General features: G+C 46.1%; 1 protein-coding gene across 8 annotated transcripts in view; it reads left to right on the top strand.

The window, feature by feature from the left end:
* Window positions 1–9,835: 9,835 nt before the first annotated feature.
* IGDCC4 (immunoglobulin superfamily DCC subclass member 4) overlaps window positions 9,836–12,457 on the top strand; it is a 39,094-nt gene continuing 36,472 nt past the window's right edge. For 5 of the 8 annotated variants that reach the window (XM_036217712.1, XM_036217710.1, XM_036217715.1 and 2 more), the window contains exon 1: window positions 11,153–11,247. In XM_036217712.1, the coding sequence (XP_036073605.1) occupies window positions 11,178–11,247 (70 nt within the window). In that variant the 5' untranslated portion in view covers window positions 11,153–11,177. Of the gene's footprint in view, window positions 10,828–10,952; window positions 11,248–12,457 lie in introns of those variants that run through there. The other 3 variants (XM_036217711.1, XM_016141032.2, XR_004949959.1) reach the window with 3 other exon arrangements.

Below are 12,457 nucleotides of genomic sequence, written 5' to 3'. Positions count from 1 at the left end.
ATCCCTATTGCTGCTCCTCCCTGTCTAGGACCAGTAATAGCATGCCTAGGTAACTGCAACACCTCTCTAACCAGCCTGTGTTGGAGATGAAATTTAAAAATCCCAAATGACTTCAAAAAAGCAGTTCTCAATTTTCATTCAGCAAATATTTAGTAACAACTATGTGCCTGGCCTGTGTTAAGCTATGAGAAAACAGATGAAGAGGATAGCCTTTGCTCTCAATAGGTTCTCAGGACTAACTCCGCCTCCCACTTCAATAGCACACCCAGCAGGACACAGCCATTTTCTTAAAGGCACGATAAATTCTCACTTTCCTTCCCCAGTCCCTAAATTGTGCCTGACACTCAAGGCTCTGAGTCACCTGACTTCACTTTACCTCTCCTAGGCTCTTCACTCACAAACAAGCATCCTGAGGGTTTCCTTTCAGTCAGTAGAACACACACTTTGAAGTCAGACTCAAGTTCCTCTTGGAACCGTACTGAGCTTACATAGCAATCTCCTCACCTGAGATAGGCGGCACGGCAAGTGGTATCAGCACTGGCTTTGGAGCCTGTCTTCCGCACTTGCCTCTGCTGCTTGCTAGCTTTGTGGGCTAAAAAGCATGCTTATATAACTTTCTGACCCTATTTCCTGAGGTGTGAAATAGGAATAATAACAACCCTCCTCAATGGATTGTTGTGAGGATTAAATGTATTATACTATAAAGCCTTTGGTGCCTGGCATGCAATAAAAGTACTCAATAAAGGTTATCTCAGATTTAGCACTTAATTTTATGCCATACTGTTTGCCCCTAATTTTGTTTCTCCAGTTAGATTACGGACTCTGAATGTAGGCACTGCATTATACTTGATTAATTCTCTTCATCATACCTTGTTCAGAATCAGATATGTAGTACTCAGACTTATTAGATACTTGAGTACCAAAAAATTTTCAAATTAAAAAAATTTATGTCTCTTATTTAGGGTTGTCTGATTGATATATAGGTTCCTAAGCACCCATCTACTAATTCACTTGTAAGACTGCAAAACAAAACAAAACAAATTCGCCCTGATTTAAGCTTTTAGAACTCCTTTGAAATGTCATTGGAATTCTTATTATTTGTTCTCCACCAAGGCTTTAGGTCTGGACATGTGGTGCTTCTCAAGCCTGATTGCTATTAACAATTGCCTGGGGAGCTTTTAAAAACGCTCATGTCTGAGTTCCTCCTGGGATCAATTAATCAATAAGTGGGATGGGAAGTAGATCTGCCATCTTTTAATTTTTCTTACATAAGCTCTCTAGGTGATCCTAATGTACAACCAGAGTAAAGAGCCTAGGAGGTAGAGTAATGGAAGACTGTATTCATGGAATGTTAGAGCCAGAACAGACTCAGAAATCATGTCATCTGCTGCTTTGCTTTACAGATGAGAAGCTGAGGGCCAGAGCTTGCTAAATTATTATATCGTGGCCATCTCAGCTGCATAAAGAGAGTCCACACTAAAGCCCAGGTCATCTAGCTCTGTCTTCACCTCCCAGAGCAATGTTCTCTCAAACCAGAGCTCAGCAGAGGAATCTGCCAAAGTGAGGGAGCCAAGGCTGCTGCCAGGAAACCACAGGGTTGCAGGCCTTCCAGCCCTTACTTCACCTAGAGCAGCTCAGCTTTTCACTTCGATATGACTGGAGACACATATTCTGCAGCTTTAAAGATGTCAAAGATCAGGAACCCTATATCATTTTACAGGTGTGGAAACAGACCCAGAGAAGAAGACAAAGCCATAGAGCTGTCAGGTGGCAGAGCTGGTGTCAAAAGTCACACGCTGACTAAACTCCCTGAGGGTACAGGCAAGTAAAGTGACTTCCTCAGAGGCACCAAACTAGTTGGTAGCTGAACAGAAACCTTGAATGCAGTCTCTAGGGTGCCTACTAACTTTTCTAAAATCTAAGATGTTACTGCTTATAAGATTCTGTTATCAGAAATATAAAAATGTGAATAAGAATGTATCTTAGAATTAAGGAAATACAGTATTTGCCTGAAATCTGAGTCTCTTCAGGGACTGAGCTCATGCTGAGAAAGCAAATACTGGGTGGGTCTTGGGTATGACTCTCCCTGAACTTGCCCAGAGAAAGAAGGGGGAGCACGGGAAAGACTAGAGAATTTGGAATCTGAAAGACTTGGGTTCGGGTCCATCAGCTGTGATCTTGAGTGAGTTCTTTGCTTCTCTAACCTTGGACTCTAAAGTGGTGTTCTAATACTTCCTGCATAGAGTTGTGCAAGCCCAAAGTACCGAGGATAGGCCTGGCATGAGATGGAGGCTTGGAAGTGATTCATGAAGTTAAAGTTGACACTCCTGCCAGTTGATCTGACTCCACTCCCTCCAAGGAGTGCAAGGCTGCCAGTGGGAGCAGTCTGCTCTCCAGGACCAGAGCCATCAGACCCAAGCCCTGGGGAGAAGATAGATGCTGGGTGGGAAGAGGAACATGACTCAGCCCCAGGGATCTTGGGAGAACAGCAGGTTCTGGAACATGAGCAAGGAAGGGTGGGTACAGAAGCCTCTCATGGGGGTTACTGAACTCTGCTTTGGCTTTAGATACTTCCCACCTGACTGACCAAGGGCTGATCTTCCAAGATTGCCTATTATTAAGATAAAGGTATCATTAACTGTAAGGCCCTTGTTAGGTATAACACATTTTACCTGTGAGCAGGTGACATCTTTCCCTCTGAACATCAGCTGCTAACATTTGTATGGTTAGCATCTCACCACTTACAGAATATTTCTTCATGACAGCATCATGGTCAATTTGTTCTTCACAATAAACTAAAAGACATCAGTTAGGTAGTATTATTATTCCCATGTCCCCCACCACCACCACTACCACCCAGAGAATCAAATTAGAGTGCAGAGAGGTTGTACACCCAAGCATAGTTCAGAAGTGAAATGCTAATCCTGGCTTCACTCACCCATTAGCAAGCAACATGAATTGAGCAGCTGCCATGCGCCTGGCTCATGCTGAGGGATCCAGGGATCTGGGGATGCTCAGAGGAGTCAGACACATTCTCTACTCTCAAAGACTCTCAATCCAGAGGTAGAGATGGACATATAATCAAAAGAGGGTCAGTACAAAGAGATATGTTGAGTGCTGTGTGAGCCCCCAGGAGTAGGCTTTGACCCAGGGAGTGTGCTGTCCTGTCTTTCACTGAACCACTTCCTACTGTGTGATTTTGGGCCGGTTACTTAACCTCTCTGTGCTTTAGGTTCCTCTTCCACAACCTAGAGCTGATGATGGTAATAGTTCATGGAGGTGCTATGAGCTTTGATCTGAGAAAATGCTTGCAAAGCTCCTATTACCTGACACACAGCACTAAACAGACATGAGCAGTTATGTTTCTCTGGGCAGTGGAAAAAGGATGGTCAGGAAGACTGCACAAAAGAGGTGGCATTTGAATTAATTGTTAAGGAGTGAGTTTCTCCAGGTGGGAGGAAGTCATTCCAGGCGAAGAAAATACGCACAGATATAAAGTAAAAAGGGGAGTAAGGGTGGGGAACTGGCACGCTGGGAGGCAGGAACCTGAGGGGGAGTTGGAGGAAATAATAGGAAAAGATGGGATTCTTAGGGATACAGTGTGAAGGGCCTTGAATAATGGGAGCCAAGGGGGTTGTGCCTCTGCCCCCAGCTCTTCTGCTTGCTTCACTTCGACTGGTTAGTTTATCTGAGAGACCAGAGGAGATGGCAGACAATGAGATAGATGTTCCATGGGATAGACATACTTTGATGAGGAACGTGAGGAGGAAGAAGGCTGCTGGGGAGAACACTCCCAGGGGGAGGACCCTCACCCTCAGGGGCCATGGGAGGACACAGTCATCAGCAGAAGGGATTGCAGCTTCCAAAGAGAGGTAGACAATGTGACCTGCATCACTCATCTTTCAGTTCTGCCCATTCTGCCATGATCAGTGTGTCCAGCTGTAGGCAGAGCATCCAGAGACCTCAAGAGAGAGCTGGGACCCTCATAAAGGGGGACCAAAACGAGCCATCTGAATCCCAGACTTGCTGGGCAGGCTGGCCTTGAGCAGAGGTGGCTATTGAGGAGCAGTGGTTCCAGGCAGGAGCTAGCTATTGGGCACAGCATGGCAGTGATGGGAACAGGGCAAATGGAATGGTGTCTTCCTAGAGAGCCGAGGAGGAAGGATGGTTCCGGGCAGGAGGGCATTTGCATTAACAATACAGAGGCTGGCATCAGTTTTTCTTTTTTCTTTTTTTTTTTAGTTTTAATTTTTCATGATTATACAAGCACATCAGGAGTCAAATTCTAAAAAAAAAATTCTAAATAACATGTTTCTAATGTTACTGCGATTTTTTTTTTTTTCAGTTTTCATCTAGTACACCATCCTATGCATTATCTAGTGGCATCCCCGTCCGAAAGATTAGAATATAGCTATTTTCCCTCCCATTTTCACCAGACACACACACTTCCCACTTCCTTCATCTTTTCAGTATAGTTCTATTATAATTTCACTTAGACCAATATTCACTGTTTATATCATTATGACTATGTAAATGTATTCAGAGATGAATCATGTAATAAACTTTGAATCATTTTCATTCATGCAGAACCTTATTTTACCTAGTTAATAATTACCTTTTTTAGCATATGTAGTTATTACTAATTCAATCCCAAACTTGTCAACCTCTCCACTGATTTTTCTGTTTTGTTTAATTTCTAATGTTTCCAACATTTTACTGCAATCTATTTTCATTGCTGATATACAACATATACTTAATGAGTTAAGTATACTTCAGATACTTAATGAGTTAAGTTGGTTTTGATTGGCTAGTAAGAGAACATAGCCATCATTTGTAGTGTCGATTCTTCAGGAAATGTGTTCTGCTTTCCAAGCAATTGATTTCTAAGGGTACTGCAGGCATGACCACCTGTAGAATGCCAGTTTCTGCCATCAAGGAGCTGCTAGTGTTATCTGAGATATAAGACTGAGACATGAATTACATAAATGAAGAAACCACTGTACAAGGCAGAAATAATCCACTGCCTATTGAGTGGTTCAGACAGATGGGTGAGGACTGAATGGTCACCTTGAAGGACTTGATCTGAGTTTTAAGGGATTATATATGTTGCTTCTATTGTGGTAAAATGCATATAACACAAAATTTACTATTTTAGCCATTTTGAAGTGTACAGTTCAGTAGCATTAAGTACACCCACACTGTTGTGCGATCATCACCTTTTCATCCTCCCAAACTGAAGGCTATATGTATTTTTTTCCTAAGTTACATTTACTATCTCTGATTCCAAGAGTAATATGTATTCACTATAATTTAGGGGGGGGGGGGGGAAACAGAAAAGCACAAAGAAGAAAATGAAAATATCTCATAATTCCACAAATTGGTTAGCAATTTGATGAGATAGGGGTGGAAAGGCATCCCAGGTGAGAGGAAACCCATTCCACTGGCAACAGGGGTTTGAGCTTAGGCATAGTGTGGGAGGTAGTTGTGAATATGAAGGGTAAAGATATTATAAACATTTCTGTATTGTGTATTTCCCTTAAAAGGGAAGTAGATCTGCCATCTTTTAATTTTTCTTACATAAGCTCTCTAGGTGATCCTAATGTACAACCAGAGTAAAGAGCCTAGGAGGTAGAGTAATGGAAGACTGTATTCATGGAATGTTAGAGCCAGAACAGACTCAGAAATCATGTCATCTGCTGCTTTGCTTTACAGATGAGAAGCTGAGGGCCAGAGCTTGCTAAATTATTATATCGTGGCCATCTCAGCTGCACAGAGTCCACACTTAAGCCCAGGTCATCTAGCTCTGTCTTCACCTCCCAGAGCAATGTTCTCTCAAACCAGAGCTCAGCAGAGGAATCTGCCAAAGTGAGGTTCTAATAATGAACCCAGTCCAGTAAAGGCTCCGGCAGCTGTTCTGGTTATCTAGTACAATATAACAAAACACCCCAAACACAGTGATCTAAAACAACCACCATTTGCTATCGTGACCATCTCTCACAGTGCTGGGGGTTACCTGGGCTCAGGGTGTCCTATGTGGCTGCAGTCAGACAGTGGCTGGGGTGGGCATCAGGAAGTGGCAACTAACACTAAAAATTAACGGCTCCTGAGCTGGAATAGAGGGGTTTCCACCAGCATCTCTGTCTCCATGCGATCTCCCCACATGGTCTCCCCAGTGTCGCAGCTTCAAGGTGGCTAGACTTCTTATATGGTGACTTAGGGCCCCAGAGAAAGCCAGGTGGCTTTTACAACAAACCTCCAAAGCCACACAAATTTCACTCAGAAGTATCACTTCTATCATACTCTATCCTTTAGAAATGCATCACTAAAGCCGGCCTGTATTCAAAAAGAGGGGAAATAGACCCCACTGGTTGAAGGGAGGAGTGTCAAAAACTTGTACACATATTTTTAAAACACCACCATTGTGGATTCTGTTATCCGTTCTGGAATGATCTGAGTGCCAAAGCCCTCCACTGCTCGTCCTACAGAGTATGTGGTCCACAAATTCTTGATTCAGAGTGCCAGAGCCTACCAAGTGAGATCTAAATAACTCAGGCAAGTGCTTCCCAGTAATATGCTATCATGAGAACTCCCTTAGTGATTTACAACTTTCATCATTTTTACATGCTAAAGGACTATCTTCTTTTTAAACATTCAATTAAAAAACATTTATTGGGATCTTATTATATGCTGTGTACTGTGCTAAATATCAGGAAAACAAGAATGAGCAATATACACATGGTCCCTGCCACAAGGAGCTTACTGTGTAGCAGTAGAGCCAGACAATTTATTTAAAAAATGGTATAATAAAGTGTATTAGATCTTCTGATAGGAGAAGTATCAACCAGCTCACAAAATTTCTTTGGTTCTGCTCTCGCTCATCAAGTTAAAATAGCGTTTCTTGGTGCTTTAACATTTTCACAGGGATACCATGCAGGAACCTCACACTCAACATGTTAAAAAAGCAATGTATCTTCCCTCTCCTCTCCCTTGTTCTCTCCCGATGTTCCTTTTGTTTAATAACATCCCATCCACCAAACCAATGGAAACTGCAGTCCTCTCCTGGTCTCTTGAACCCCACACTGACCTGTCCCCAAGATGTTAATTCTGTCTTAGAACTGTCTCGAAGAAGTTATTTTAAGAAAAAAAAATTAAAACAACATATTGTTAATTGAAAGCAATTTTAACATATTTCAATTGATGATTTAAAAAACCCTCTTCCCCATTTAAGAAGTGATGCATGCTGATTTAAAAATAATTTCAAAAAAACATGATTTGTCAACAAAAAAACTACAAGTCAAATTTGAGGACCAAATGTACACTGAAATTGAACCATAGGATCAAAAATAGACAAAAATTGCTTTCAAGATATGATTGCCTTTTGTACTACAGTAAAAAAACACTTTGAAAATGTTTTAGTCTTAGTTCTGAAATGTGAAATAAAAGATTTTATATTTATTGGGAAGTAGTTCTCTGCAAATAACATTGTAGATAAAATCGGTCTGCCTTTCTGGTAAACAAAAAAGCCAAGATCGAATTATCACTAGGTTTTATTGTTTAAACATTGGCTTTTGGCTTATCAGTGACAAATGACTTTTGATTACAAGACTATAACATTCTTTTCCAATGAGGGTCAACGTAAGGCAAACTTGCAAAATTATAATTTTCTCCTTAGCATCAGATTTCTGTAGTTTAGCTATCAGTCCTCCTCATACTTCCTGTCATATATTTCTCATGGTTTGACATGGCTATAAATTAAACAACATATAAATAACTAAGATGGAAAACAATTTAAGCTGTTTAATGGTAAAAGCCATGACAGTGGCTAAGTATTTTCATTTAAGCATGTTCATCAGCTCTCCCTGGCCCTCTGGCTATGAATACCGCATGCACATTTGAAGGCGTTCCATGGTACCATCTAAAAGCAGACAATAATAGAGTATTTTAATTGATCGATTTAAAAAGAAAAAATTAAAGCAAGTGTCATATCCACTTTTAATGTTATGAACTCTTTGGAATTCCTGGTTAGAAATGTGCATCATACCCCAACCCTCTTGTTTTTCTCACTGAGAAAGGAAGTTATCCCAAATCATAAAGCGAATCAGTAACAGAGGGAGGACAAGAAGGCTTATTCCTTATACTGGATTCGACTGGCCTGAGCCTGTCATACCTCACACCTGCTTTCTATTTGTGTATTGAGATAGGAATACAGAAAAATGAATTGGATTTTTGTGTGTAGCTTCTGGAATTAGCAACACTCTTTATATAGCAATACCTTGTTTTTCATTTATTTATTCTATTGACAACCAAATCATCAACTGCTTTCTAGACAACGTACAAGGCCTTCTCCATCTGGCCTCAACTTCCCTGTTTGGCTTCTTCTCCCACCCCTGCCCTCCTGCCCAGTTCACACCTTCTACATTCTGCTTACTCTGGGTTCTACTATTTGTTTTCACCAGAAGCTTTCCCTGCCTCCCCCCAAGCCCAGCCAGGGTGCCTCACCTCACAGCCTGTATCACATGGTATTATAGTTGCCTGTTTACTTCTTCATCTCTCTCACTAGACCAAGTGCCATGCAAACAAGAACCCTTGTGTTCAACATTGTGTTCCCAGTGCCCAGAGCAGGGCCTGACCCATAACAGGTGGCCCATGAATATCTGTGCAGTTAACTATTGGCTCTACCATGTCTGGTACACTCCCTGTCTCTCACACCACAGGGCCTCGGCAGAAGGTACTTCTTCCCTCAACCCCTGTCCATTCTACCTTCCTTAATTGTCAAGACCCAGGTCAAACATTTACAACATCAACAGTTCTATGAATCCTTCTTCCTCAACACTCTCTACCACACTCATGGTTAGTCCCTTCTTCTCTTGCTTCCATCCTCCTTGACACCCCATGTCACTTAGGACAATATTGTCCCTGTGGGCAGTGACTTGTATGTTTTTTCCTGGCCCTTGGGATCTACACAGTACCAGAAAGTGGTCTAGCTACTTAGAATTCAGCAGTAGTGAACCTAACAGACAAAAAAATCCCTCTCCTCATGAAGCCCACATTCTAGTCGGGGGAACAAACTATAAATAAAACAAGTAAAATGTACAGCATGTTAGAAAAAAGTGGGATAGGGAGAATGGGGGAAGTTGTGAGGATGGGAGGGGTGGGAGGGCAGAGTTCCAGACTTGCACTAGCTGGGCAAAGGTTTAGAGGCAGGAGGGAGGGGGATGGTCACGATCAAGTTTCGACCAGAAGGCTAGTGTGGCTGAAGAGGTGGTGAGCAAAGGAAATGGTGTGGGAGGGGAGGTCAAAGAGGTAGAACAGACCTCCAGATCAGACAGGGCTTTTCATAATAAGGACTCTGGCTTTTGCTCCGAGCTAGGAGGCCCTAGTGGGTTTTGAACAGAGAAGTAACATGAACTTGCTCACATTTTAACCGAATCACGTTGGGTGCTGTATTGAAAAAAAGGCTGAAGGGGAACAAGGACAGAAACAAGGAGACCTGTGAAGGGGCTGCTGAAACAATCCAGGTGAGAGGTGATGGTGCTTAGATCAAGGTGGTAGCAGGAAGGGAAGGTGGAGCGTGAAGGATGTAAAAGTGAACAGTCAAGTATGACTCCAACGTTTTTGACCTGAGCAACAGGAAGGATGGAGCTGCTAGGAACTGAGAGAGGGGAAACTGTGGGAAGAGCAGATTTAATCAGGAAGATCAGAGCTCAATTTTGGACACATTAAATTTGAAATGCCTATTAGACAGCCAATGAAAATGTTGGGCAAGTAGCTGGATAAGTCTAGGGTTCAGGGAAATTGGTCTAGGCTGGAGGTATAAATTTGGGCATCTTCAGTATAAAGATATCACTTTAAGCCTTGTTGACTAAATAATATCTCTAAGAGCAGCAAGTGGAAGTGAGCTGCTAAGTCAAATGCTACTGATAGGCCTAGTGATGATGAATAAATGCCAGATCCCATTCGATCTGCAAAGTACAGGTCATTATTAAGGGTTAACTAACAACAAATGAGTAAGGCACCTACTGGATACAGTAGGCCCTACATCATGGGAACACCGGAGACACAGGGAATAAAGAACCACAGCATCTTGGTTTTGGAAGGGACCTTAAATTGGTCATTTAATCTGTACTCCTCTCCCTATCCTAACCTAAAGATTGAATTCCTAGCTTTAGAAGAAGAAATACTTTTGGGATACTGAGGCAACCAGTCTGGCTAGGACAGAGAAGGCACAATTGAAGAATGAATGGGAAATGACCTTCTGGAGTTAGAAAATTAGGGTTCTTCTAGTCTTACATCTGCTGCTCCCTAACCTCATGTCCTCAGGCAAGTCCTCACTTCTCTAGCCTCAGTTTTCCTGTGTGTACAATGGAAGCAAACCTTCTTTGTCAATTAGGTTGCAGAGATATCTGAATGTGGCAGTCTTTGGGGGCTGAGTGAGTGCCCTGCTGAGTTGGTTATTGCAAGAGCAGCCTAAGGAAACCAAGAGAAGCCCTCAGCTTAGAATGACAATGGAAATGGGGGTGAGAACTGTCATGTCCTCAGTGGGTCTGCTGGTGCAGCATGCGGAGAAGCTAACCAGGATTCAGAACAGGACCTGTGCTGTAATGGACCGGGCTTTGAAGGCAACATAGGGCCATCGGGACAAAAGATCAAGGTCTTGAATCTGCCTCTACTTAGCCTGGAACCGAGATGGGGGAGACCCTAAGGCAGCGACAGGTAAAAGAAACGAAGACACCAAGGCAGAGAGAGACCCGTGGACCCAAAGACAGGGAGGCTGAGACAGACCCAGAAACAAGCGGCCCAACAAGGGCCCAAGGCGACCCGGAGAAGGTGAGGGCCTGGGGTGCAGACCCGAACACAGCAGAGCCCTGCGCGATGCAGGGTCACGGTGCCCGGACCCAGGGTCCCCAGTGGGGCCTCAGCGGCCCTAAGCGCCCCCGCCTCGGCAGCTCGCCCAAGATGGCGATGGAGGGGCGGGCGAGGCGGCTGCAGCCCCGGCCCCCGCGCCGGCCCCCGCTCGGGCCCGGGCCCCCGAGGCCGCGCCCCCGCCCGCGGCGCCGCGCCTCCCCGGGCCACTGACGCCCGGCGCGCCCTCCCCCGGCGGCGGCGGCGGCGGCTGCCGAGGCGCGGGGCGGCGGCGGCTGCGGCGGCGGCGGCGGCGGCGGCCCGGGCCCGGCCCCATGGCGCGGGGGGACGCCGGCCGAGGCGGCGGGCTCATGGCGCTGACCTTCTGCCTGCTGGCCGCACGCGGTAAGGGCGGGCGCCGCGGCCGCGGCTGCAGCGGCTGTGGTGTGTCGGTGCCATGCGCGGGGCCGTGGGGCTGGCGTGCGTCCCGGGACTGGAGCGAGTGTGGGGGCCGTGGGGCACGGGCTGCGCGTCCTGGTCCCTGCCATGCCGGTGCCTGCCTGGGGGTCGGCGAGCTGCGGCCGGGGGCTTTTGCGACTCTTGTCCGCAGGGGGTGTGTGTCCTTGGTTTGCGGAGTCTGGAGTGAGTGAGTGTGAGTGTGTGTGTGTGCGTGTGTGTGTGTGCGCGCGCGCGCGTGCAGAGGGCAAAGAGGGGGCTTCTGCGGGCGTAAGTGTCCGCAGTGCGTGCCACGGTCGCGGCGTAGCATCGCGGGGCCGGGGCGGCTGTGTTGGTGGCTTTCGCAGGGCGGGCTCTGCCTTGCCCGCGCGTGTCTCTAGATTGAGAGTGTGTGTGAAAGAGGAGGGCTATGGGGGTGTGTGTCTGCACCTCCATTTGTGTCGAGACCGTGTGTAATTGTGTTTATGGGGCTGAGCTAATATTTGGCCTTGGCTTTGGGGAGTGTCCTTGCCGGTGGTGGGGGTACAGCAGGAGATTTTGGATTGACTAGGGTTAGTGGTGGTAAAACACTCAACTTTTGCCCAGTGGGTGTGGTCCCTGGGGCTGGTGTGGGGGTGGGAGTTTTACTCCCCCAAACCCGTGGCCCGGAGTGGGCTGGTGAAGGAGGAAGGAAACCGGTTGCTTTCGTGGACGTATCAAGCACTCGCTCTCGGAATGGGACGCGTGTCACTCCTGCCCCACCCCCCAGGGGCAGACCAGGGAAGCGTGGACGAGGTCAGCAAGGCCTCCTCCAACCCCCCGGGCCCTCCCCGCCTCATAGAGGGGTGGGGTAAGAGTCAGAGTTGTTCACACTGGAGAAAACCCTGGCTATGGGGTGCCGGAGTCCCGAATTTCTATTACTAGGGCACCTTCTTGTGCCCCCAGCCCTCTCGCTTGCTTTCTGTCCTGTGTGGGTTTGAGGGGCAGTCCTGGGGCAAAGTAGGTGGTAGGGCTGGGGAGGGGGATGGGCTGCCCTCTTTGTTCACCCAGTTCTTGCCTTCCTTGCCGTGGGGAGAGCTGAGGATGTGTCCGGGGCGAATCGGGGAGGGACTTGGAGGTGGGGGTGGGGAGGGGGATTTCTCCAGCTGCTGCGGCTTTCCAGAGAGACTCAGCCAGGCCT

The sequence above is a fragment of the Rousettus aegyptiacus genome, unplaced genomic scaffold, assembly GCF_014176215.1.
Source record: "Rousettus aegyptiacus isolate mRouAeg1 unplaced genomic scaffold, mRouAeg1.p scaffold_m13_p_3, whole genome shotgun sequence".
Taxonomy (NCBI): domain Eukaryota; kingdom Metazoa; phylum Chordata; class Mammalia; order Chiroptera; family Pteropodidae; genus Rousettus; species Rousettus aegyptiacus.
Note: the sequence above shows the minus strand (reverse complement) of the source record. Positions and strands in the feature narration are given on the sequence as shown.